The 27,135-nt window shown below is 38.0% G+C and overlaps 2 protein-coding genes across 6 annotated transcripts in view; both read right to left on the reverse strand.

Annotated features, from left to right (window-relative positions):
- Nucleotides 1-6,471, reverse strand: part of NR2C1 (nuclear receptor subfamily 2 group C member 1) — a 42,696-nt gene extending 36,225 nt beyond the window's left edge. For all 3 annotated transcript variants that reach the window (XR_013998305.1, XM_081130263.1, XM_081130261.1), the window contains exon 1: nt 6,381-6,471. The gene's annotated coding sequence lies outside the window, so the exon portion shown is untranslated. The remainder of the gene's footprint in view (nt 1-6,380) is intronic.
- Nucleotides 6,472-11,467: 4,996 nt separating this feature from the next.
- FGD6 (FYVE, RhoGEF and PH domain containing 6) overlaps nt 11,468-27,135 on the reverse strand; it is a 103,317-nt gene continuing 87,649 nt past the window's right edge. Inside the window, exons 14-21 of one of the 3 annotated variants that reach the window (XM_081130259.1) lie at nt 26,512-26,591; nt 20,299-20,401; nt 19,666-19,812; nt 18,560-18,662; nt 16,737-16,861; nt 14,848-14,976; nt 13,732-13,880; nt 11,468-11,558 (exon numbers count right to left, since the gene is read on the reverse strand). In XM_081130259.1, coding sequence (XP_080986385.1) covers nt 11,522-11,558; nt 13,732-13,880; nt 14,848-14,976; nt 16,737-16,861; nt 18,560-18,662; nt 19,666-19,812; nt 20,299-20,401; nt 26,512-26,591 — 873 coding nt within the window. In that variant the 3' untranslated portion in view covers nt 11,468-11,521. Of the gene's footprint in view, nt 11,559-13,731; nt 13,881-14,847; nt 14,977-16,736; nt 16,862-18,559; nt 18,663-19,665; nt 19,813-20,298; nt 20,402-26,511; nt 26,592-27,135 lie in introns of those variants that run through there. The other 2 variants (XR_013998304.1, XM_081130260.1) reach the window with 2 other exon arrangements.

A 27,135-nucleotide genomic window follows, 5' to 3' on the forward strand; every position in this document is an offset into this window, starting at 1 on the left:
AATGGATTCAGATTGCCCTAGTTTAGGTTGTGTGCTCATCTCTTGGATTAGTCACTGTAGGTGGGGCAGGAAGAGAAAGAAAGGTTAATATGATTGGCAGTTTGTTTTTTTAGACCTATTTACCAAAAGATGGGGACTAGCACACACATGCCTACTGATATAACCATCATGAACCAGGCAACCACTCCAATTTGTTTCTTCTACTGATGCAGAGAACTCTTCAACCAGAAGTCCACTGAACACTACTACTAAGCTACTAAAAAAATTTAATTCAGCACTGACTCCATTTTTCTGCTGTCAGTTGAAAAAAATCCTGAAAAGAAAAAAAAAATCCCTTATTCTTATACTGTATCAAGAGATCTACTTTTGGCTACTTCCAAATCAAGGTCCTTCTAATTTCTTGCTTTGTGAGTTCTTTTAAATGACAAACTTAGCTTTTTTTGCTGCTGTTGTTTTTTGTTAATCCTCACCCAAGGATATTTTTCCATTTATTTTTTTAAAGAGTGGAAGGGGGAGACAGGGAGGGGGGAGAGAGAAAAACATCAATGTGAGAAAAACACATCAATTGGTTGCTTCCCACAAGCCGACCAGGGCCAAGGCTCAAACCTGAAACCCAGGTACAAGCCCTTGACCAGGAATCGAACCTGTGAGACCTTTGGTCCTTGGGCCAATGCTCTAACCACTGAACGACATCAGTAAGGGTGACAAATTTAGTTCTGTAACTATGTTGTTTCAAACAACCTCAAAAGTTTCTAGAGAATTCACAAAATAAAATTAATTTTAATGAATTTTTTAAAGTATACCATCACACCAAAAACATTTTTGTGTTTTTTCTTCTCGTTGGTAAAAATAGGCTTAAGAAATGAAGGCAAGGCAACCTTGCAGTCCTTAATATTAAAAACTTAAGGCCTAGAGTCAAGGGTTGGAAGCTTATACTTTCTCATGAAACAAAAGATTATTAGGGGTTACCAATTACCCTACTGTACTGATATTCAGAATCTTCTTGATGGGGAAGGTCTACTGACAATATGAAAAGAATCAAGTAAGTTTTGAGTGACCAGTCCAGATTTTTTTTTAAATTTAAATATATCTTTATTGATTTTGGAGAGAGAAAGGGAGAGGGAGAGAATTGAAACATCAATGACGAAGAGAGTCACCACTGATCGGCTGCCTCCTGCACGCCCCCTACAGAGGATCGAGCCCACAACCCAGGCATGTGCCCTGACCAGGAATTGAACTGCCATCTCCTGGATCCTAGGTTAATGGTCAACCCCTGAGCCACACCCAGCCAGGCAACCAGTCCAGATCTTATTCCCAGCTTTAAAGGAAAGCTAAAAAATGAGGTGGCTCATGAAGGGTTATTCAGAAACAGGGAAAAGAGATATAAAGTCTTAAGTGCTTTCTAAAGAAAATTAAATTGAAAAGGAATCATTCTTCTTAACATACAATAAAGTACTTAAAAAATAGGTAACTGAGTATGAAACTATCTTGTGTATGTATGTTTATGTGAATATATATATGTATAGTAGCTATGCTACAATAATATATACAGATCTCAAGGATACTCCTGATGTTGTAGTCCTCTAAAGTGGACTGCTTATTCCACATCAAAAACCCTTTCTTTGAGATTCATGTGAACCAATTACACAGTAGTTTCTAATAACTTTATTCTTGTCACTCATTAATTTTTGTTTCAATACCATTTTCACTGATGATTTTGACAGTGCTGTCCCTTTCCTGTCATCAACATGGAGTAGTTTAGTGTCCATGAGGACAATTCAAACTATAACAAATTCAGTCTCCAAGTTTCTCGATCTCGAGTCCAATAACATTTATCTAATTGCTACTTCACAATATTTTGTTGCTAGACAGACCTAACACATATTTAATATTATTTCACCTCTTAATGTTTGTCAAAGGCTTCCCTTTATCTATAGGATTTATGGTGCTATTTGTTAAACCATACATTCTAGCCATATATACTACATGAAATTCCTTGAACTTCTCATGTTGTTTCATGCTTCCACATCTTTGCTAATGGCTTCTCTCTACCACAAATGCCACAGAATCGTTAGATCAATATATGCTTGTTTTCCAACAATAATTTTAACTCCAAAAATTGAGGCAAAAAGGCATTATTTACATATTGTTAATTGAAGTCTAAAATATTATAATCTTCCTAGAAAAGTAAATTGCCAATGTGTATGAAAAGCCTTAAAAATGTTCATACTCATTGACCATATATTTCATTCAATATTCTTCCATTCAACAAATACTTGAGTGCTTACTATGGGCCACACATTTTTCTAAGTGTTAGGGATACAGGAATACATATTAAAACAAACAAATTTCTTGTGAAGTTTATATTTTGGTGGGGTGAAAAAGAGAACAAACAAATAAATATATAATATCAACAAATGGTGAAAAGTGGAATGGAGAAAACAGAGTGGGGACTAGTGACAGAAAATACTAAAAAGGTGGGGGGGATTTCCAATTTTTTAGTTAAATTTACTGGGATGACATTAGTTAATAAGATTATATAGGTTTCAAGTACAGATTATTATGATGCATGATCTGTGTATCAAGTTGTGTACTTACCACCCAAAGTCAAATCATCTTCTGTCACCGTATATTTGGCTCCCTTTACCCTTTACTACCCCTCCTGCACCCATTCCCTTTGGTAACCACCATGTTGTCTGTGTCTATGAGGAGAGTTGCAATTTTTAATAAGAGATCAGAGATAGCCTTACTGAGATGACATTTTAGCAAACACAAAGGGCAAAGATTTGTGTAAAAAATATTCTCATTGAAATCATGTATAAGAAAAATGTTTAATGAAGAGAAAAATGATTGTGACAAACTAAATGCAAAGATCAAGAAACAAAATTTTATTTACAATTGATTTTAACTATGTAAAACACACAAGAACTAAAAATATAACATTCTCTAATGTTAATGGTGACTTTTCTAGGTGGAGATTTACAGGCCACTTAATTTTCTTCTTTACCTTTTGAATGGGTATCAATTACTGTAATTTGAAAAATAAGCATTCTTTCATATGTGGCCCACTGTATCTTGTGCCCATTTATTTTGAGCACCCTGCCCTTATCTGCACAGATGGCCATCTCCAATAAGAGACTTCTAAAGATAAGAACTGTAGTGTTTCAATGAACTAATTTTATCGATGAACCTCTAGTGTTTAACAGTGCCTAGTATTCATGTCTGGACTCAATAAGTACTTACTGAAACATACTTTTTAGGCACTGTGAGACTTTGGGACTTGAGAATAAACAAAACAAAAAAGATCTCTGCCCCATAGAGTGTGTATTTTAATGAGAAAACAGATTTTTTTAAATTACCATGTACTAAATGCTATGAAGCAAACTAGGAGGGAGTGATAAAGAGAAAAAGAAACAACTAGAGGGAGAGAGTTTATATAGGTAGTAGAGTGCCCTGGACCTCAAGTCAAATCAGAGTTCTAATCCCATTTATACTACTTACCAAATGACTACATGTCACTTAATCTGAGGCTCAGTTTCCTCATAAATGAAATGGATTTAACAAAATCTTCAAAAAATTGTTGTAAAAGTTCAACATTAGTGAAAATATCTATACCAATGGCTGACAGTCTCTAATAGCTAAGAGGTAGTCCCTGAAAGTTAAATGAACAAAATGCTCAATAAAGAAACAAAAGGAGCTCAGAAGACCACCACACTGGAGAGGAGGGGTCCAAAAAAACCTCATAGACATCTGAGGTAGGCATTGAAGGATAAGTATTTTTATCAGCCTGAGGGGAAAAGCAAAAAGCATGAGAATGTTGCCTTTACTACTCTAGAACTAATTAACACACAAAAGACACACAGTTCTATATTTTTGGCCCCGATTCTTTCTTACATTTACCTCGATCTCATTTCTAGGTACCTTACCCACAGAAAATAGTTATCGTTGGAGCCATCCTTCCATTCACATTCAAAATTTTAAGTCTGTGCTCTTTGACTACATCAGATACGCTTCATTTTCTTTTCCTAACATCTGCTCTCCCCCCATTCTTTCCCCACTAGTCCCACTCCCATCAACTGAATGTAGGCTGTTGTCATCCAAAGCAGTATTTTGCAAACTGTGTTGTGAGCCACTTACGAATGGGGAAATTAATTAAAGTCTGAACATCTTTAAAAAAAAAAAAAAATGAAAAGAAATTTGTGCATCAGGTATAGTAAGAGCAAGAGCAGTCAGTCTCCTGAAGACTTGATTTCACTTTAATCTGTGTGTGAGTATGCTGAATCATGATGCTTCCTGTGCAGTGTAGTCAAAAAAAGTTTGAAAATAAGGTATAAAACAATGTTTCTATCTTTTTTCCCTCTGGTGGGGAGGGTCAAACATCTCTGGAAATCTGATGGAAGCTTTTCCTTATCAGAAAACACAAGTTCACATTCACTTACACTATAAATGATGGTATATACTGAATTTCAAGGGATTCATAAAACCTCCTGTGGCCAGTCCAAGGTCGCCAAGTTAAGAATCTTTCAAGTAAAATTTCAGTTATTACCAGATTTGAGTTTCCTGAATGTATATTTAATATACAAAACTTTGTGTATATAAAAGGTCCCTAGAAGGCAAGAACCATCTTTAAGTATATTCAAAATCCCAAGAAGGCAAAAAATACCTTTTTGTAAGCCACTGTGACAAGCAGCAGTATCTCGGTATGCTTACAGAACTGAACCACACCCTTTTTTTCCTGAGTCAGAACCATCAGTGTCTCTTTAATGATCAAAGAATCAAGTTTCAGCCCCTCTGGTACTTTTTTCAAAGAAGAGTTCCTCTCTAGTCTTCTTCATCTTCTCATTTTATCTGCTATCACTCTCAAGTGGGGTCTCTATCCTCATACACCATTCCATTCCAAGCTCCTCCTACCTCATTTAAATTCCATCTAACCTTTAAGACTCAGTTGAATGCTTTTTTTTTTTTTTTTTTTAATACAGTCTTTCTAGGCGGGTCCGGCATTTCTTGTGTATACTAAGGTTGTTAACTAGCATCCACAGACTTCTGTTAATTTCTAATATTTTACACAAAATTTTTATGTAAAGGTGCACTTTTTCAGGAAGGCCAATCTATGGCTTTCAAAAAAGATTTTAAGGTTGCAGAGGGTCCTATAATGCAAAAAATGGTCAATAGTTACATTTATACTATTAAGTCTTTAGCTTATGCTGTTTCTTTTGTTTTTCTATTCCCCAAGGGTAGGAATTACACTCTGTGTGTGCAAAGAGTATTTTGGGCATGTTTACTGACTTTGATTGCGTTTCCCTCAAAAACCCTTCCTAAAAGAAGACTGAAATACCCCTACAAGGAATGATGACATATTTCATGTGATCCACTTTTTTATAAAAATAGAAATACCTTTTAGATCTCCCAATTGCATATATAAGCAAAATTTAAAAACAATCATCGTGTACCAGCCAACGAACCACATAAGCATTGTTCAAAAACCTCAAAGTCAAAGGCCTACTTACAACTTCAGAGGCACAAAAGCCATAAAGGCCTTACTTTCAATTCATTTTGCTTTTCCTTTCCAGCTATTTATTTTTTAAAAAACAGGCTGACCTACTTAGTGAAGGTTATGAGACAACTTGGCAACATTTGCAACTCATAAAACGGTATCGGCAGAAGCTGGAGGCAGAGTTTCTTAACAAAAGAGCCATTTGAAGCTTGGCCATGCCCAACGCAGTGAGCGCCCCGAGCCGGTCCATTCTGTTTCCCGAAAGATACCGGTCCGAAGGCGGCGGCCACTCTCGCCCACTTGTTGTGAAAGTTGAGGGCGTTACTCCGTCCCTCCCGTGTAAGCACGAGAATTAGTAAGGGGCCCTCGGGGAAAGGGATTCAGGCCTCGGCTCCGTCCACTCGGGGCGAGGGCCGGCCTCTCCCGCGACCCGCGGGCCAGCGAGCGCCGGGTGCGCGGCGCCCAGAGGCGGGGGAAGCGGCGGCGGCGCCCCGACGGAAGCTTTCCCTGCAGTTGAAAGGTCAGAGGCGCGGCGGGAGGCGCCGCGGGAGAGGCTGCCGTGCGCGCCGAGCCGCTCGCGGACTCCCTGCAGTGCCCGCCGCCGCTCCGGGCTCCGCGCCCCGGGCTCCGCGCCCCAGCCACGGCCTCGGCCCTCCTCGGAGCCCGCCGCGTGAGGCTCCCCGCTCCGGCCGCTCCCCGCGCTCCCAGTCCAACCCGAGCAGCCCGCCGCGGAACTGCCGGGCGGGCCAACCCCGCTGGCCGAAGCCAGCAGGCTGTTGCGGGACCGTGGGGGGTGCGTCGGTTGGCAGGTTGGCAGTTGGGAGGGGCACCCCCGCCTCCCCAGCCCCGGGCGCGGCCGCTTCTCTCCGCACTCGGCGCTTCTTACCGGCTTCTCCGCCGAGCTACGTCCTGCACCGGGCGTGAACCGGACGGTCCCGCTGCGGCGGCTGCGGGGGTCGCCGGGAGGAGACAGCTTGGAGGATGGAGGGGGGAGGGTAAAGGAAAGTGGGGGCAGGGAGCTTTCTGGGTTTGTATATTTGGGGGGGTCAGAGTTCGTGACCTCTCTCGCTGCACCGCGGAACGCGCTCGCGTCGGCGCCTGCGCGTGAGTGGTATGGGGGATAGGCGAGAGGAGGTCGTGACGTTCCCTGGGTAGAGGGATGAAGGAACCGAGCCTCTCGAAGTCCACTGCCCCCTAGCGACGAGGAGGGAAACTGCCCGACAATGCTGCGCGTCCAGGTCAGGGACTTGGAGACCCAAAGGCGGTGGTTAAAGGTTTTGAGACGTTTCAGATTTGAGTAATGAGATAACCTCATCATCAGTTTCACGCGGTTCTGTTTCTAACTTGTAGGATACTGGGCTCTGTAATAGGCTCGTATACTCTAACGTTTATTAGTGGACTAACAAGTCTGGGTAGATCCCAGTAAGATATTTAAAATTCCCTTCAATAAAACGACAAATGGATAGAATCCTGTGCAGTAAGGCAAAGTTTTACTTACCAGCTCTTCTAAGTAAATAGATATAACTGCTAAATGGTGCAAGGATATAATCACTTAGAATGTAAGACTCCTGAAGGCTGGTTTTTGTCTGATTTGTTCAGCGGTGTATTCCCAAGCCTATAGGACAGTGCCTGGTGGTCAGTAAAAATGTGTGAAATGAAGAGTTATTGATGAAACAGGACATCCTGACAGTGACCGCCTGTGACATCAAGGTGTGGCAGGAAGAGCTAACCTGTGTGCAAAGTACTGTGTCATGTTTTGGACTTTAAGAGAAGGGGTCCCCAGAATGTCTTCAGTATTGTGCGCATAATGAATAGGGATAATCATTCTCTCCCAGAATGCCTTGGCTTTGATGAGACAGTGTGTCAGACATATGGTCTGACTTGAATGACAATTGACTAAATTATTGTTTTCATTTGATTAACTTACAGCCCAAGTAGCTGAGCCAGAGTTGTGAGTTCTGGTCTCTTGACAAGCCCCCTCCCATCAACAACCCTGGATCTCAACCCAAGGCTGCACTCCAGGAATGGAATACATCTTGCTTTCACAGATGATGCCTGCAGCAACCAAAGAATTTAATAAATTAACAGAGAAATCATGTAAAATTTAAAAAAAAAAATTCTTCAGTATTGATCATCACTAAAAAAGCAGTCACGGATTCAGGCCAGAAACCCAAGTGAGGAAAAATAAAGGTGCACTGGGAAGGAGAACACCTCCTGTCATTTCCCTCTGAAACTAGGTAGCTGGACACAGACACAGAAAAAGGGCATGCAACTACCCCTAACAAGCAGGAATATGCTGTATGCCTCATTCTCTAAAACTCCCCCTCTTCCTTTGGCATCATTTGTTCTGTTTAGTGGTTTTAAGGCAGCCCCTCCCTCCTCCAACCCCCAAATTCTTAAGATGGTCTCAAAAGTGAAAGCTAAGAAAGCATATTCCAATTGGAAAAGGCAATTTGAGACCGTTTCTCTATTCTCAGTGCATAACATGAGTGCTTACAGTGATGCTTGTGGTTACCACTTATCATACAATTAATTCTATCAGTTACAATGAGTTGACTTATTAAAATGTGGAAGTAGAAGACATTTGGGAACATCATTTGTGGGTGAAGAAGAGCATCCCCTAATGATGCTTCAGGAAAACAGGTCAGTGTGGTTCATCTTTGAATGTGACTCTAAAAAAAGTTAAGGTCTAAAGAGAACAAAAAAAACAAAAAATGATAATATGAAAAATTACGGTTTAAAAGACATCATCACAAGAGAAGTAGATAAAATTTATTTTGTATAAATATAATACATATTAACAATATTTACAAAGCTAACATTTGATTTATAAAGGATCTATATCTCTATATGGACAATAAAATACAGACTATTATCATTTTAAGTAAAAAGTGTTTCTAGAAATTCGTAAGTCATTTTAAAAAACAATAGCATTTCAAGACTGGTTCTTAAGATGCTATGACTAACTTATATAAAAGAAAAGGCGCCCCTTCAAACCTCTCCCCCAGCAAAAAAAAAAAAGGAATTCAATATCTTGAGGTGTTTTGAAAATTTACTACCACTTTTATCTTAAAAATAACTACTAGAAATAATTTATCTCTTCTTAAATGGGGAAAAAGTTGTAGATAAGCTTTTCCTTCAAAATAACTTTATAAGTGGCATAGGCTCCTGAGTGATATTTGTGTATTGGGGGCACTAAAAAAAAAATCAAAAGGGATCCATTTGAAGTAATTTCATTTACTGAACATCCAGTGCATACAAGGCACTCTGCCATATGCTGAGGGGGGATCTAAAATGAACAAGATACAGCTGCTGCTCTCAAAGACAGAATGTGGTAAGTACCATAGGAAAGCTTACAAGCTAAAGGCTATGGGAGCACAGAGGAAGGAAAAACTAGATCTAGTCTGAAGAAATAGAGGAACAGAAGGACTAGGATAACTTCACAGATAAGTCTTGGATAAATAGGCAGAAATGGGGGTGGAGGAGAGGGTGAAAAACAAAACGGTGAACAGAGAAAGGTTGGGCTGGGGTTAGCCGGAGTATATGATACCTGAGGAAAAGTGCTCCATGCCAAGCCGTTGGGAAGCCAGTGGAAGCTGAAGAGCAGGGATGAAACTAGAGCTATGCTTTAGGTTAGAAGATGGCTCTGACAGTGTTTAAAATGAGATCATGCAAGGCAGGCATTGGGATTAGAAGAATAATTATTCCAATCACTGACAAGGACTTGAGCAGGGTCTATGCAACAACGGAAGGGCAATGAAGAGGAAAGGATGCAAGAGCAACTGCAGAGGGCCCTGCTGAGACCTGGAGTCAGATTCTGGAGGCTAGAATGGTGTTTTCCATAACGGAAGAAAATAAACAAGACTTGAATAAAAAAAAGGGAGTTGAGTTTTAGTGATGTAAAGTTTAAAATGCTTAAGGACTCATGTATAGATGTCCAACAGGTAGTTACAAATGTGACCTTGCAGGATGATGGAATGTATAGGTCTAAGATCTGAGTTATAATGAGGGCATTTTGGGGCTGTGTTTGAGATGAAAATGACAAGAATCCTGTCCTAACTTGTAGAAGAAACAAACAATATTCAACAAATATTATCTCTTAAAGGACATATGTAATTGGGAGAATTACTAGAAGTTTGTGAAATGTTTCTTCTATTTAGATTTATAACTAGTTCTTGATTCAGCCAACTATTGAAAGATAAGAGTACCCTGCCTATTTTTTAAGATTCTGAGGTTTAAACCTTGTAGTCAGAAGGTTGAGAGCTTAAGAGGAGGGAGAAAGAACTCCAAATAACTTACTGTTTTGTGAAGTGCTAGACCCAATGAAGCAGAAGGAAGTACTTTATAAGTATAACCTTGGTCTGCAAAAAAGATATACTAAAAACTGCACAGATGTTAACATGGATGCCTTATTTATGCTATCTTGATTAAAATTAATGAGCTGCAAAGAAGTATTAGTTTACCTACAGTAGCAGAAAGCCAGGGAGGCACCACGTGACGATTGCGGGTGAGGTTGCAACAGCGATTAAAATGATTCCATAGCAAGCAATAGCCAGAAAAATGACAGCAGCCAACTCTAGATTTAACTGGACTCTGGTACGGCAACAAAAAACATTCAAAAGGCTTCAGGAAGGTACTCTAATTCTCTTGGCAATCATAAAATATCACAGTGAATTAGGATATCCTATATGGAAAAGAGAGGAAAATTCTTGTGCCCTTTAATGAATTATTCTATGAATAACCTCGCCTTTCAGGATAATTTACATTTAGCTTAAGTTCAATCAATAAATGTTATTATGAACATGAGGAATGACTTTAATCAGTGTTAATTTCATTTTTCTTCTGCTAATCAGTTTTATTTACAAAGACGTTCCTACGTTAAACAGTAAGTGCACCAGAATTATGAACATAAATCTTTCCTAATGAGGCACACTGACAGTTGGTTAAAGAAAGAATGGACTTTTAAAGATTTACCAGGGAAGACATAATACAAAGTGGTAGTAAAAAACTTAAAAAAAAGAATACAATTTCAGTTAATACTGACTTAGAATTTGTGCTTTTTTGATATGGTAATTCCAGTTAATTTTTAAAAGCACAAAGGAAATATAACATTCTTTTTAGATACAAATACCACTGTTGACTTGGGCTCAGAACACTCACAGTAACGGGACATTATGTAATATAATGCTTGCCATATTTTGTCTTTAAAAAATAAAATACACATATTTGTGTAGAACTGGTAGGTTTAAAAAAAAGATTAGACTTAATGTAAAGGCTATAGAGTTAATTATTTGTGTTCCTCCACAAATGAAAACATCTTCTTTCCTACTTATATTCAGTTAAATAAAAATTCAGATCCTATCCCTCTGCTATAATTCCTTTATGATGTAACATTATCTCATGCCGAAAGAGGTACATCATAGTAGAAATGCTTGAGATAACTGACTGGAATTTCATTTCACAGTTATTGAGGTAGAAGTTGGCCATGTGATTTTCCATTAAAAGATAAAAAAAATTCATCTTAGTTTACTGATTTTAAGACATGTACTTTTGCAATAAGCAGTTTTATAATCATAATTTCTAAACCAAACACTGCATGAAACTTGCTCCTTGATGTGTGTTTTTTTTATTTACAAAGACTTAACCCCTAGTGAGAATGTTATTACAATGTAACACTGTAAAACACATTGAGAAAACAGTGTGGACTATGTCACAAACAGTTAATACAGCATACAGTATTAAGATACATTTTCTAGTTTCTAAAGAAAAGGTACTTTAGAATTCAGTGTGAATTTCAGAAATAATTCTGACTTAAGTAAACATCAAAATTTTAATAAATAACATACATGAAAAAACAAACATTCTAAAAAATTACCTTGTATCTAAAATAATTTCTTATATTTGATGAAGATTTTGGTTAGATTTATCTTGGCAGTGTTCATTTGTATTATTTTTCTATGTTGTATTCACTCCATTCTGATGAAATTCCACCCTTTTGAAATCACAGAAGAGATGAAACCAATACTGCTACAATACTGTGCCTTCCTGAAATGCTTCTATCCACCTGTTAATAAGAGAAATTTGGTGGATTTGTAAAATGTAATTATCCGATATGTATTCTGTTAATACAGATAACAGCTGTGCCTATGAATCTAGTTACCTTAACAATGTATTTAAGATCTTTCCTACAGCAAACTAGAATTCTATAAATACAGAACTATCCTTTATTTGGTAATTTGGCCTGAAAAGTGCATCTCTTTATTTCTACAAGGCATGAGGAAGGGCCCATTTCATATAAAAGCTCCGTGAAGTCCTGATGATCACATTTAATTGGTTTTGGAAGTGGATATATCTTTAAAGGCCTTTATTTGAATGCCCTTTCTGTTTTTAGGAACACAAGCTCTGTCCCTGTCTCCTTCTCCCTTAACCAGAGATTCCTTGGACATCCATAGTCTAGACCTACTCTGTCCTAAAATTTTCAATGAAATGGAATCTAACATCTAGTCTACTAGGTGATCAAAATTTTGCATACGACAGAAAAGTGTCTCACAGTTTTTCAGAAATCTTTCCAAAATCCATTAGTCTCAAAGTTTTATCTGACAATGCACATAGTGGCAATTATTCAGACACTTGGAGGTAGTGTCTTTGTACCTCCCAAGTAGTATAAATGCTTCTGAACTTATTAGGAACATTTGAAATCACTCAGTTTAAATAGTAAAAGCAGTGTCTGGCAGATTTAGCTCAAATTTCAAGGACAGAATTTTCAAAAATTTAAATTCTAAATGCAAATGGCATACGTTATACCATAAAAAAGGCCTTTAAAAAAGCCAAAAATTTCAACTGAAGTTAACATTTTACTATTCTGTAATGTGCGAAAAAGCAACCCATATAATATTAATACCCTCAAAGAGAAACTCATAATTTAGCCTGTATTAATTCTAAATTACAAGTACAGTAAGCTGATTCCCTTTACCTAACTACATTCAATTCTGTTCTGAAGTGATTCTTTTTTTAATTATCTTTTTTCTTTATTTTTTCCACCACCATTTATCCCCTCTTCCACCTCCACCCCCAGCCCAATCACCTCACTTGAAGTGATTTCTATCTTGTCACTTTGAAGATATAAGCAAAAGGTATATATTCAAAAGCAATAATTTTCATTAATTTGTTGATGAATACAGATGAAAAGGATGAGAAATACAATATCTAACAAAATATTAGGGCAATTATTATTTAAGTAATTTTTACAGAAAAATATAGCTAAATGACATAATTTTAACACATTCTTCAGTACACAAAAGGAATTATTTGGAGTAGCAGCTATACATGGCTGGATCTTCTAACAGACTGGGGGAAAAGTCTTACAGAGTATTTGTAACAATGTACCTAATTAATTTTCAGGAACGTGTAATTCTGGTACATTCATTCTTACTGCCTTAAAAAATGACAAGCCTTGCTTACTTGAAGCTTTCTTTTTTATCTGCATGCACTTTTTGAGTCTATCCAGAAAACACAAGCACCTCTTAGTGAAAACACAAACATGTACTTTGTGAGGCCAAAATAAAAAATGACAGAGAGGTGAACTGAACTATTTTGTTCAGAAAGGATCTTGATTTCACGGAGATATCCTTCTATCAAGCAACCTCATGACACCTAAATATTCTTACTGGTATTTTGAAGAAACTGTTTCAGCCTCTACAATCTAAAATGATAAAATGATATCTATTTAAAATAAAATGATATCTATTTCCTTCTACTCAGTCATTGGGAACAGCACGGGAGCCTCTTAATGTGTTTGACCTTTTTCCTAAAGAAGTTAGCAAGCAGCTGTTTAAACTCCTGCTGTTCCCCGGCACAAAGGAATCATTGGACTGCCAAACCCTGGAATGTTTCAAGAGAAGATTCTTACCCCCACTGAAGGAGAGGTCAAATCCCTCAGCTTCCCTTCCTCTTGAAGAGAAGCATCATGCTGCTTCCTCAGAGGCCGTGTGTGCACAAAAGATTTGGGACAGAACTACCTACTTTCTTTCCCCCTCTGCCTCCTGAAAATATTCCAGATATTCTTGCCTATCTTCTAGAAACAATTCTAAAGAGTTTGAATAATATCTTAACTCTTTCTCATTTGGATCCTGACTTAAATTCTTAGTTGTCCCTAAAGTAGGTTACCTTACAACCAATAATTTATAACAACAACTCAAACTTTCATGTATAAAAGAAAAATACGTCTAAGTACTTACTTCTGAGCTGAGTTAGCATCATCTGCTTTGAATACATAAAACACCATGTTTTTGTGCAGTAACTGAAATACTCTAGACTCTGCATTCTCATCTTTGACTTGAGTGACAGTGAATCCTAATAAAGGTTGACTCTCCAAAGCTGCCACGTCCTATTTAAAAAGACACAGAGGGTGATGGGTTTTTTAATTGATACAAAATTCAGATTTGTGGACTCCTGATGTATATAGCTCTAATTTCATATACACATATATAAAACAATAATTCTAGCAACTTATTCAGTTTTCGTTTATTCAACAATATTTAATCAGCTATTCCCCCCCCAGCTAGTCTAGGAGCCAAACTGTGCTAGACAGTTTTCAATGTGTTCATACCCACTGAATTTCACATATTTCCCTACAACCACAGAAGGTAGGTAATTACTTTCATTTTATGGATGCAGAAAACATAGCTCAGAAAGGCAACTGATTTATCCCAGTCCCACTAAGGAAAAGCTTGGACCTTAGAGTAGTGGTTTTCATGGATGTCAGAACACATGGTGATCAGATAGGAGAAAAAGGTGGTATTAGCACAAAAAGAAACTATTTATAACCTGAAGGAAGTCTAGATTATCTATGGTGATGCCTGATCAATACGATCTAAGGATAGCCAAGAGGTTGCCATCCAACAGAGCGTGGCAGAAAGGATAAGAACCCTGCCTTTGGTGAAATAGATATGACACCAAAAACACATTTTAAAACTATGAGAAATTCTTAATACTTCTGAATAAGAACTCTCTAGACAAAACAAAGACACTTTTCACATTAAAAATAATGGCAACATGCACTGGCCAGGTGGCTCAGTTGGTCCGTCATCCCATACACCAAAAGGGTGCGGGTTTGATCCTGGTCAGGACGTGTATGGGAGGCAGCCAATCTCTGTTTCTCTCTCACATCAATGTCTCTCTCCCTCTCTCTCTCGGGAGGATTTAAAAAAAAATAACGACAACAACATCTCCCCCTCCAAAAGCAAAGCAAAACCAAAAAAAGTAAAACAGATTATACAAATACCGTAACTATTTCCAGTTGGTATTATAAAACAAGACCAAAAAATTACACATCTTTAGATTTCAGATCTTACCTCACTTGCAGCATATGTATATAGCACTTTATTTTTTATGACAAACCAAAAGTGCTTCCAAGGTTTTTTATGGCCCTTTGATCTGTACAAATAGCCACTCATAGAAGAATCTTCTGTGTTTGCTGATACCTAGATAAGCAAATCCCATAGTTCACTGGTGTTCAAACAAAAAATTTAAAATAACAAAATTGCTTTTGATCATTGGTTGTGAAAGCAATAACCATAATATTAATGTTTCAGAATTGTTTATTTTCAAAGTCTGCTACTGCACAAATTGAATACTTGCCATTACCACGAGCATAAAAACCCTTCCTTTTAGAAGAAGTTCTAGAATTCTACCCGGTTTGCGTGTATGTGTTTCTTTGTGGATTCACCTGTGTTTTCTGGGTTGCGAGGAAAAAAAACAATTCCAAAGGTCAAAGGGGCATTTTAAAAGCTGTGTTTTGGGGAATGTGTATGTTGTTTATTGCTTTTCTTATTCTGGTAATTAGGGAAGTTTACTTAAAACTTTAACTTTGTCCCTGAAATAACTAAAAAACTGTACCAACAAAAAAGTAAATAGAGAATTCTACTATTAATGGTGATTTAAGGATCAGTTTCTGCTCCTCAAAAATTTTGGTCTGAAAGAAAAAACATTTGTTTTGCTTTATAAAAGGCTGAAAATGTTTTAATCTCTAGGCAAAAATTAGAAAGCTTTTAGTGACTATAATTTGGCAGTTGAAACCTCTCTCTGTTTTTTGAACGCGGGAACAGTAGCTAAGTTTACGAATTGCCATATCAGTGGTGTGGTAAACGGACTCTTAAGTGGCTCCCCATGACCCATGCCTCTGAAAGTCACACTGTTGTACCGTCTCCTCCACTTGAATGTGGGCAGGACCTGTGACTTGCTCCTAACCCACAGTATATGGTGAAGGTGACGGGATGTTACCTCCCTGCTTGTTACATTATATTAGACTCAGTCTTGCTAGGAGATAGCTCTAGATACTATCTCCCATTCTGGCTTTGAAGAAGTAAGCAGCCATCCTGGGAGGCCCGTGTGGCAAGGAGCTGAGGGCAACCTCTAGGAAAAGCAAAAGGGCCCTGAGTCTTACAGCCGCAAGGAAATGAATTCTGCCAACAACCTGAGTGAGGACAGAAGGAAACCCTTCCCTGGTCAGTCTCCAGATGAGAACCCAGCAACGGCCAACACTATGACTGTGGCCCTGTAGAGATCCCAGCTAAGCTATGCCTGGACTCCTGAGATAATAAATGTGTGTTGTTTTCACATGGTAACCAAGCAAAAGAATAAAATTTAAAACTCTACTGGCCTCACAACTAGGACAGGTGGAACTAATTAATAAACTAATCAAAATGGGAGTGGCCAGAAAGGCAGTCCTTCTGATCTGACTCTGGCTGACCACTTGGATTTGAGGAACTGGGATAGGATACCAGTGATGCCTGTGGATTACACCACTGGCAGGTCTAACTGTGTAGGCTGTTATCACTTTTTAAATATTTCTTTTAAGTTTAAAGGAAAGACAACCTACTATTAGTGGTATCAACTGTATATAACCAACCAATGCCTACAAATATTCTGCAGACTGTTTCCCTCTGACAAGGGGTCTCCTCAAAGTAATTTTAAAGTTCACATGTGTCCAAGTTATCTTTACTTTCTATCATTGCTATAAAATGTTCTCCAAACTTTTTGATAGCTGTTTTCTAAATGACTCAGGTCATATGGGAGACTAAGCAAGATAGTGAGGCAGCAGCCACACCTCAGCACCAGTATTAAAATGCATGTCTTAGTAGCTGTGGGAATGACATCTTCCTTTATGAATGAGAAACAGTCTATTATATGAGTATGAATAATTCATCCTCTATCAGGTTGCAAGTTTAATGGAAACACTTACTTCTTTGAGAGCAGCTGGGATTTTTTTCTGTTTCCTCCCTGATGGAATACTTTGTAAGACTGATGATAAGGCACTTGAAGATTTGTGATTTCCGGGAGATCCAATCTTAGGAGAGTGCTGGTGATCTAAAAGAAATCAGGCACACTTTTACAGCCAATCATAAGTATTCTGAAATTCAATTTAATTCAGATCAATAAACATTACTGCATAAAATATCCATGGAAGGATACTCAAGAAACTGGTGACAATGACGACCCTGGGAACAAGATGGATGGTTGGAGTTGAATGGGAGGAAGACTTTCCACATCTACGATTTTGCACTTTTTCAACACTAAGTAAACCATGTGGAAGGATTATCCTTTTGTGCCGTTAGAATTCTGAAATATGCTACTGTACTACCATTTACTTCACTCATGACTTAAAAAAAAACTAACATTGTTTAGTATCTAGATACATAATCAAATAATATTATAATGAGCAAAGTGCTAGAAAAGGAGCTATAAGACAAGATGAGCAAGCAATTAATTTGGACTACACAGGTTCAGGGAAAGCTGGGAAGAGAATGAGATGTTTGAGTTGACCATTAAGTTTGCCAAGGGAAAAAGTGGAGGAAGTATGCTCCATGAAGAGAGGTTAGCATAAGCAAAAGCAGAGAGAGATGAAATTAGATCATCTATTTGGAGGGCAATGAGGCTGGAAATAAAAGGCCAGTTCTAAGGAACCTGGACTGTTGTTTAGGCAGCGGGAAATGAAAGACCTTTTAGGCTGGAGAGCGACACGAACAGATTGAACTCAGAAAAATAAATCTGGCAGTAGGAAGGAGGAAGGATTTGCAGTAAGAAAACCTGTTAGGAAATTATTACAGTAGTCCAGATGAAAGATAATGAAGGCCTTATTATGAGATGAAGAAATCACAAGAAAGACAGGTTTGCAAAGATAACTCTGACAGGATTTATTGACCAAATGGGTGTGGGTAATGAGGGAGGATTCAAAAAAATGAATTTTGAATGTTTGCAGCCAATATTATATACCCAGAGAACAAATGGAGGAACATAAAGGCTGGCAAAGGAATAATTAGATGGATATGTCTTCTTAGAAAAAAAATGTACACAGACAATAACAAACGAAATATACAGATTCTGAAATAGCATATCATCTAGTTTTATTCACTTAGTTTCATTTGCTGATGAAAAGCTAGTCTTCATGGAAATGAAAGATAATCTTAAAGTTTAGAACCTAAAGGTTTCAGGAATTTAAAGATCTTTTCTTCCCAAAAGATAGACCTAAACAGTCCTACTAGCTGCATTCATCTTAACTGCAGGGATGGACACCTGCAAATGAGTAGGCAGACATGATTTATCATTTTGTATTTAGATGTACAACAAAACCTCACTAAATCAGTCCAAGTGATTAAAATTAGGCTATAAAGTGACACTTGGTATATTTCCATAGAGAATTACTTTACAGATAAATAAAAATGATTTGTAATGAGCACCGTTGTAAAAGTAGAAACTTGAAAAATTACCTGAGTTAAAATTTCCTTGTAATTGTTTTAAGCATTTCATCTTATAATTACATTTCTACAATTAGTATTCTAAGCAAAACTGTGTTCGGAGTAAAAATAAACTTTAGTCCAACCTCTCTTGGAAGCACCACTAAATATGAGTTAAAAGAACTTAACTAAGAAAGCAAAATACTCAATATTTTGAGATGAGTATCACCAATCGTATTGCTAATGTGTCTAAGATGATTCTTTCAGAAGGCCGTTTGAAAGCATCTGGGAATTAAAGGAATTTGGGGTTAAGTCTTTACTTATATATTACCTAATTTCTGCAGTTCTTGGAAACAATGTTCACATACTCTTGCTGGTTGATTTTTCAGGTAATCTAAGCCATACTTATTGGATGAACAAGCTTGACATACAATCTGAAAACACATTGGAATTATTTAATTTAGAATAATCTTTGTTCCCAAACCATCAGGTGTGTTACAATTTATAGTGCTGTCTACTTTTCAAAACCTTTTTTACAGTCACTGAATCTCAATAACAACTCTATGGGGCTCAGGCATATAATGAACTCACACACAATACCACACTGGAAAATAAGGGCCACAGACTATTACTGAATGTTTACTACAAAAAAGTAATAATGTGTGCAAATGTTTGAACAGTGCTTGGAGTGCAATAAGTTCTGTTTTAACTGTATTATCATCACTATCATTGTTGTCATTGTCATCATCACTGCTGTAACCACAACCATCTCTGCTACTTCTTTCCCAAGTGTCTGGCCTTCTATTAAATGCTCTCTAAATAAGACCTCATTTAATCTTTACAGTAACTTGCTGATGTCATTGTCACTGTGCACATTTTATTAATGAGATCATGAAGACTTAGAAATATCACTAGTGATAACTTCAACACTGAAAGATCCCTCTATTAAATACAGCAGGTCCTTGAATAATGTCATTTCATTATAACATTGATGTGATACCACATCAATGGAACTTAACTCTGCTTATATCAATTAGCTTACAGTAAGTAAAACTGGTTTCATTTACTTTCACTTAAAGTGACAGAACCTATTGACGATGTTAAGTGAGGAATTACTATACTTAGTATCCAAATAAGTATCCAAATAAATGCAGTTTAAATAATTATCTGTAAATACGAGGGTCTATTTAACTGTGAATTTGTAAACTTTTTTGAAATGAAAATTGTCTACTACTGATATTCTAAAGTAACCTTGAGGTAGAAGGGAATCAGTTCCCTAACAAGACTGCCCCATGCCTAAATATTTAGAGAAAATAACACTCATGATTTAGTATCATTTTCCCCCTCTACAATGTTTATAAGGGAAATATACTTCCTCACTATGCACAGCCTGGAGCTATTAAAAGTCACAATGGAGACGGGCATGTCCTCTCCCACCTTTCCGCAGGCCCGGCAGTGGTGTCTTCTCCAGGTCAGAGTAAACTCACTCGTGCAGATCATACACATCGTGACTCTGGTATCAGGAATCCAGATGGGAGCCTTTGATCCAAGGGGACTAACTTCCTCTTTATTTTCTGAGTCTGCCTGCAGAAGAACGACTTGTTTATTTCATGCACGTTGACTACCACAGAACCAAGCCTTTTCTTTAGCAGCACCGGCTCACAATGCTGATGGTATCATTAAGGATATGGGATGAAATACGGGCTATTTTACTTTTCACGTCCTCAGGATATTAAGGTTAGCTACATCTAACAATCCTCTAGTACAAAATTAATTTCAGAAGATGCCTGTGGTAGTGCGATGACAGCTGATTAGTTTCCTTAAACTATACTGTATTTTCTACATTTTATGCAATGAGGTTTTATAACTAGAAAAAAATATGAATATGCTACATGCTATCATAGATCTGCAGTGACATTAACAAGATAAAACTTTAGCTCTGAAATTATACACACAGCTCCAATCCTTCTGTGAAACACATGTTGCTTTTCTAAACCCCTGGGAAAGGTGTTTTGTTTTTTAAGATAAAAAGTAAAATGCATTTAAAAAAAGAGGAGGAAAAGACAATACCTCATCCAGACTCCTACTAGGACAGAATGTGATTTTTTTCTTGGCATACTCTTCTATTGACCTGGAAATCGCTTCTAGCCATTCATCCCTTTCTGTGGCAGAACTGTTGGGGGCAAAAGAAGGTTCCATCAACCAGATGTCGGCTTTCATTCTTTGCCTTTTTCTTACTTCTTTCCCTTCTCCCATGGCAACAGATCCCACCACCCTTCAACAATGCTGGGCGCAGGCAGCAACTTGGAGGTTTGTGTGCACAAATAATCAGGGCAGGCATCAGAGAACGCATGGCATTTTAGCAAACACAATGCTGTCTTCCTTCCCAAGAGGGCTGCTTTATACTGAATGGCTTTTGAAGTCTCCTAACTTTGGAAGTATTTTTGTTTGGTTTACAGGCTAGTCACGCAATTAAAAATTATGATTATTTATATAACCAAGGAGTTTCCTCAGATATAATCCTAGAATTTAAAAATATTCCAATGAACCAAGTTTCAAATTCAAGTTTATACTATAGGATACTAAATATTTTTAGATTAGTAACTACTAAAATTTTCTAGAAAGGGCAGAGGGTTCAGGAAACACATTTTTGGTGTCATAACAGATGTTTAAGGAGTGGTGAATAAGGGAAATAGCCTGTAGTTAGGGCACCTCTACCTGTATTCAGCTCATCACATTTTCTGTTCCTACCCTCAGTTTATCAGGAGCTATGATTCAAATCTAGATGGAAATGGGCCAAATCGGGGGGAAGCCTATTCAGAAAAAGGCATTCTTGTTCTGCTTTTGTACACCTCCTCCCCCCAAAATTGGAAATTTCAGATTATCACTGGTATCAGCATATTTTGTTTTGCATACCCAAGAGGGAGAGGCATACTTTGGGGGGGTGGGGGGGGTGGAAAGACAAAGAGAGAATTTAATAAATTTAAAACTCTATCATAAAAAATTAAATCCATTTTACTAATGGGAATGTGATTGTGTAAGACAATGTGTATTTTTCTTAGGGAGGCATACTAAATGTTTAGGAGTAAAATGACCTGACATCTGCAATTTGTTTTAAAATACTTTAAAAACAGGAAAACTTGTGGCAGAATCTTCTTAATAATTTTTGAGTCTGGGTGACAAATATGCAGTTTCATTATATTATTTACTCTAATTTTAAGTATATTTGAATTTTCACTCTAAAATATTTTATTAATAAAAGTTTATATTAAAAAATAGAAGAAATTTATGTGTCACACTGAGTAAGACATTGAAAACATGTATGGCTGTGGTTTTGGAACTCTTAAATGATATTTTTAAAAAGAAAATTCTATAAAAAGTAATGGTATGAATAGGCACATTTTGTTGTATTTCAGTGAACTCAGAGCAGGTCAAGGAGATACTAAAAAACCACTCATCTTCCCCACAATAATCATTCTTAGAAATGTACCTTCTTACTAAATAACTTAAGTGCCACTTAGAATTTGCACTCACATGGCTATAAAAATCATTTACAAATAAAACCTTTAGTATGTTTCTCGAATTTTTATTATATACCAATAACAAAACAATAGAAACAGCCCCCATCTCTCCAAAACAAACAAAACTTGCCTCAGTTACCTCTACTATTCTACCATTACTGTCCCAATGAGCTGGCATTTATTTAACAGTTACTATATGCCAGTCAACTGTATTAAATGTTTTGCAAATGTCACATCTCTTCCTCAGAGCTACCCCATGAAATATATATTGGATCTTACACATATCCCCATCCCAGCATCACCATCCACCATTGCCATTTACAGATAAGGAAACTGAGGATTTGAAATGTTACATAATTAGCTTTAGGTAACAGACTCTACTAAATAAGTTGGTATCAGACCCAAGTGTGGCTAAGGGTTGAACCCTTCAACACAATGTTATCTGAAGAACATTCTCTTCTATTCGTGTCCTCTGAAGAACTACACTATAAAAACATATGCTCAGGCTTCCAAGCAGACGTTCATAAAATATTACCCTTCCTCCCCACTCTTTCCTGGAAGAGGTAACAGAAAGCAGAGAGGCAGATGGCTAATTTGAGAATAGCCGTCTGATTTTTCTGGAGCCCTGAGAGCATGTGGAATGTGATTCGACTGTGTAAATCATGTCACATATGCTGTCCTCTCTCTTGTGTGGGTTTCTGGCTCTCTCTGTGTGGCTTTCTGCCAGAATGATGTTTACCAGTTCTTGGTAACACATTTCTCAGACCACACACATTTGCTGCAGCATCGAGTGAAGACATTCTAGTTCTCCTTTTGTAACATGGTTAGCAAAAGAATCAGCATCTTCCTCGGATCAAAAAACAATTAAATCTGGTAATGAAATGTGTACATTACCAGAAAGCAAATTTATATTTAATAAGTACCATTTTCCCATTGACTGGGATGAATTTCCTAGGGGGAAAACTCTCCAATAGAAGGGATTGCTGATATGTCGGACCTTGTTACACCATTTACTACTTGTGTTAACTATGCATGCTACTTTGAGGTCCAAAGGTCACACTGCTTCCATTGAATTCATTTTAGTAATATTTACTGGGAGCCTATTAAGAGCCAGCTACTAAACCATGAACTGAGCATACAAAATACACCTCACTTACAAGGGTTTATGTGTAATTGAGGTGAGACACAGAAACAGGTAATTACCATATGACATAATAAATGTGAGGTAGATAAATAACACAGAAGTAGTAAATTGCCTTCTGTAGGTAGCAGGGAAGGCTTTGCAGAGGTAATGACTAGGATAGGACGGGAAGAATTATAGGATTTTGACAGGGAACTCTTTAGTCTCTCTGTGCACCTCCCTTCAGTCTCCTGGCTTTGGTTATTGTCTCTAAGCTGACACATATGCCTCCAGCTTCCTTCTGACATTCAGATCTTCACATAAACTATCTCCATTGGCACCATTTTGACAATTCATAGGCACCTCACATTCAATATGCACATCTGAAACTAAATTACTGATCTTTCCCCCAAAGCTGCTCCTCTCAGTGCTCCCTATCACAGTTCCCTACTCTAGTCTCCAGTATCACTACCCAATACAATGCACAAGCTCACTCTCAATCGCTCTCTCATCCTCTGTGTTTAGTTAGCCATCTCCTTTAGTTCCCCTTTCAAACCACTCGCCACACAACAACCAGACACTCCTTTTAAAATGCCAGCCAGATGGCACCATTCCCTTGTATAAACCTTTCAGTAGTTTCCTGTGGCTTAGGCTAAAGACAAAAGTCCACAAGACAGTTCTGCGAAATCTATCTCCCTGACCCTCCAGGCTTATCTTGGGTTACTGTCCCTCTCATTCTCTATGCTCATGCCACACCGGCCTTTCAGTTCTTTGAGAATGCCATGCTCCTTTCCACCTTAGGACCTTTGTACACATTGTTCCTAATGACCGGGAGCCTCTTCCTGTCCTCTTTGCATAGCTATCCAACTACTCCTTACCCTTCAAAATTAAATAGACACGGTGGGTCTTTCGGGAAGCTAAACCTGACTGCCCATTCTCCGCCAAATCTAGTTCAAGGCCCTTGTTTTACAGCCTATCTCCTGGTGGTTTTCCTGTGTACTACTTAATCACAATAATTGCTGATTGTGTTAATATTTGCTAAGTATGTTCTTCCCTAATGGAATATAAGCTTGGGGAAGGAGCCCTTTTAATTCTCTACTGTATCCCAAATGCCTGGCCAGGGAAGAGACTCCGTATGACTTATTGAACAAAGTGATGAATTCCAGGAGGAGGCAGCCACCTGCAAAAGCCAGGAGGTGAAGTAGGCTGGTGGTGCATGGAGAATTATAAGCAGATTCATGCTGATGAGCATGCCAGGCTTTCGTGGGGGTGGGTACAGAAGAGTGAATGGAGATCAGGCTGGTGAGGAAGCCAAGAACCAGATCACAAGAGGCCCTCTTAATCTCTTTTTACATGTTATATAATACCTGCCTCATTGTGGTTGGTGGGACTCAGGAGAGCATGGCATTCAATATGTGTTAGTTTCCCTTCCCCCCACGCCACCTTAATCTTCCCTTGGAAACTTATTTTTCCTTTATCAAGAACTTTCCATTTTTATCACTTCTCCTGCATACCCCACATTCAATCTATCAGTAATCCTATTGGCTATACCTGATTCTGACGACTTCTTACCATTCTAGTCCAAGGCACCATCATCTACAGCCTCTTACCTTATCTCTCAGCTTCTACTCTATTCTCCAGTGGTCTATCTTCCACAAAGCAGCCAATGTGCTCTTTTTAAAATATAACTTAAACCTGATAAATTCTTAGCTTAAAACCCTCAGATGGTGTCCCATCCTACTGAAAACTCCAATGACCTTCCTAAAGTCTAGGAGGCCAATCTGGGAAAACATGGACATCCAAATATTTACCCGATAGAAACCAAAGAAAGACTTACCATCATTTCCTGAATTGTTTAATCTTTAATTAAATAGAATTTTGTTTTTACCAAAGCACATTTTCAGTTAGGAAACTTAAGTGCAATTAAAAACCTGACTTTCCTATAGGCATTTCCTCTTTGGATCTTTGAAAATAATTTTCTTGATTTTAAGACCCAAGCTTAAGTATTTGCAAGGACCCTGATGTACAGGGACTTGATGTTCTTTACACTTTCATTCAAACCCCCCAAAAAAAGAGGAAGGAAGAAGGTCAAAGCTCTGGCTGGGAGCTGGGAAGCATTTGACAAACCCTGAGATCTGGTGTCGGGCAGCAGCTGTCATTTCCTTTCAGAAAAGTGAGCTACCTGCTCTTGTGCTCCTCTGATTTTGGTCTGAGTCCTTAACATGTGGAGATAGGCAATATTATTATGGTTAAAAGCATAAATTTAGTATCAGATACACTAGGTTCAAATTTCAGCTCCACCGCTTACTAGTTGTGTAAACTTGAACATGTTTTTGAGCCTCTATTTTTCTTATATGGAAGGTTAAGACAACACCTACTCCAATACTTATGGAGATTAAGAGAGAAAATAAATATAAAACATTTAGCACCATGCCTGATGCAGAGAAATAAATGGTTCCAGTTACGACTCTAGCTGCTACTAAGACCCTAGCTGATTTGAGTGGTTTGGACGCAGCTGTACGCAGTCTGCCTGGATCCAAATCCTGGCACTGATAATAAATAGCTGGGTGGCTTTTTCACCATTGAATGGGTGTAATAGTGGTCACTTACCTTGATTGTTGTGAGGATTTAATGAATTAATGCACAAAAAGTGCTTAGGATAGTGCCTGGCACAAAGTAAATGCTACTAAAGTATTTGCTACCACTTTTATTACATCAAGGGTTTGGTCTGAGAGCCTCCCAGACTCACTGTCCAAACCCAGCAGAACATGAGATGGTTGTTGTCTCTCCCTTCACCTGTCAAATCCTGCCAAACACTGACTTCTGCCACTTGGCCAATAACTCAACAATGTATGTTTATGACTCATACAGCTTCAGGCTTTTTTAGGACTTTATTTACATTATGGTATGACAGCTTGATTTATACATAAGTCACCGAAGGCTCTAGTTTAAGGCAATGTGGTGTCATAAATAACAACAGATTTAAAAGCAAAAAACTACTGTTTGTATCCTTACTTCGGCAGCTATGTATCCTTAAGACAGCAACTCAATATTTCTGTAACTTAATCTTCCTCATTTTTAATGAGATGGCATCTACCTCGTAGATTTGTTACGTCCTTTCAATGTAATGTGAAAACTTCCTAGTAAAAGATTCAAAGCACTAGATATACTTATTTGTTTGTTTTTACTTTATTTTTATTGTTGATACTATTACAGATGTCCCCATTCACTCTCCCCTTGCCTTCCTGTCCCCTGCTCTCGCCCCCCTTCCCTCTGGCCATCATCACACTGTTGTCCGTGTGTATGGGTTATGTATATATACTCTTTGGCTAATCCCATCACCTTCCTTGTTTTTAAAAACGTGTTGTAAAAAGATCTGAAATATTCACTTTAAAAAAATAATCAGCAAAGCATTTTTAAGTATTATTGTTCTATTCACAGGAAAATTTTTATCTTCGTGCTTCTAGTACACTGTTGGATTAGCTCTCAGACATTTTATCTATATGGTAAACCACGAGAGAACTGCATGGTATTCAGAAAGAAAAGAAGCCTAGTAGTTAACCTAAATGTAAAAAAATGCTGGAAATGGCTGACCCTAAAATATATGTCAAATGCTCATCTATACAGAGTTTTTAAGGTTACCTGGCTGAGAGAATGAAGGAACGTTCTACACTCTCAATCTTTAGCTCATTCTGATAGCCTTCTTGGGTGGGTTTTTTAACCTGGAAGAAAGCAAAATAATTTGAGCAAACTCATCCTATTGAAAATCTCGTTTCTGAGGCAGCTAAAGTTGCCCAGTGTTCCGGCTGCTGATATCTACCACCAACCTTCATTTCCAGCTTTATCTACTCTCTGCTACAGATGAATTTAAATACCTATGAACACGCAGCCCAACTTTTCCACCTTCAGGCCTGTGCGCACACTATTCCCTCTACCTGGAATGCCTTTCCCCACAGCTCAGCTCTTCCTCCAAAAAAACTTCCCTCATTCGCCCTTTCCTAGCTGCCATCAACCCTTCCACCATGTCCCACCAAACGCTGCATGTTCTTTATTTTCTGAACTCCCAAACAAAATCTCGAACTGTGCCTTTAAAGCAATATTGATTACTGTCTATTTTATAACTGTTTCTACATAGTGTATTATCTTCCCTACTAGTTGCTAAGCTCCTGGGGAGACTGGCATAGGGGTGGAGACAAAAAGAATCATGCTTCTCTTTATCTTTGCATTTTCCACCAAAACTACTGCCATGTTGTTTATAGTAGTTCT

The sequence above is a fragment of the Miniopterus schreibersii genome (assembly GCF_964146895.1).
Source record: "Miniopterus schreibersii genome assembly, chromosome: 2".
Classification (NCBI taxonomy): Eukaryota; Metazoa; Chordata; class Mammalia; order Chiroptera; family Miniopteridae; genus Miniopterus; species Miniopterus schreibersii.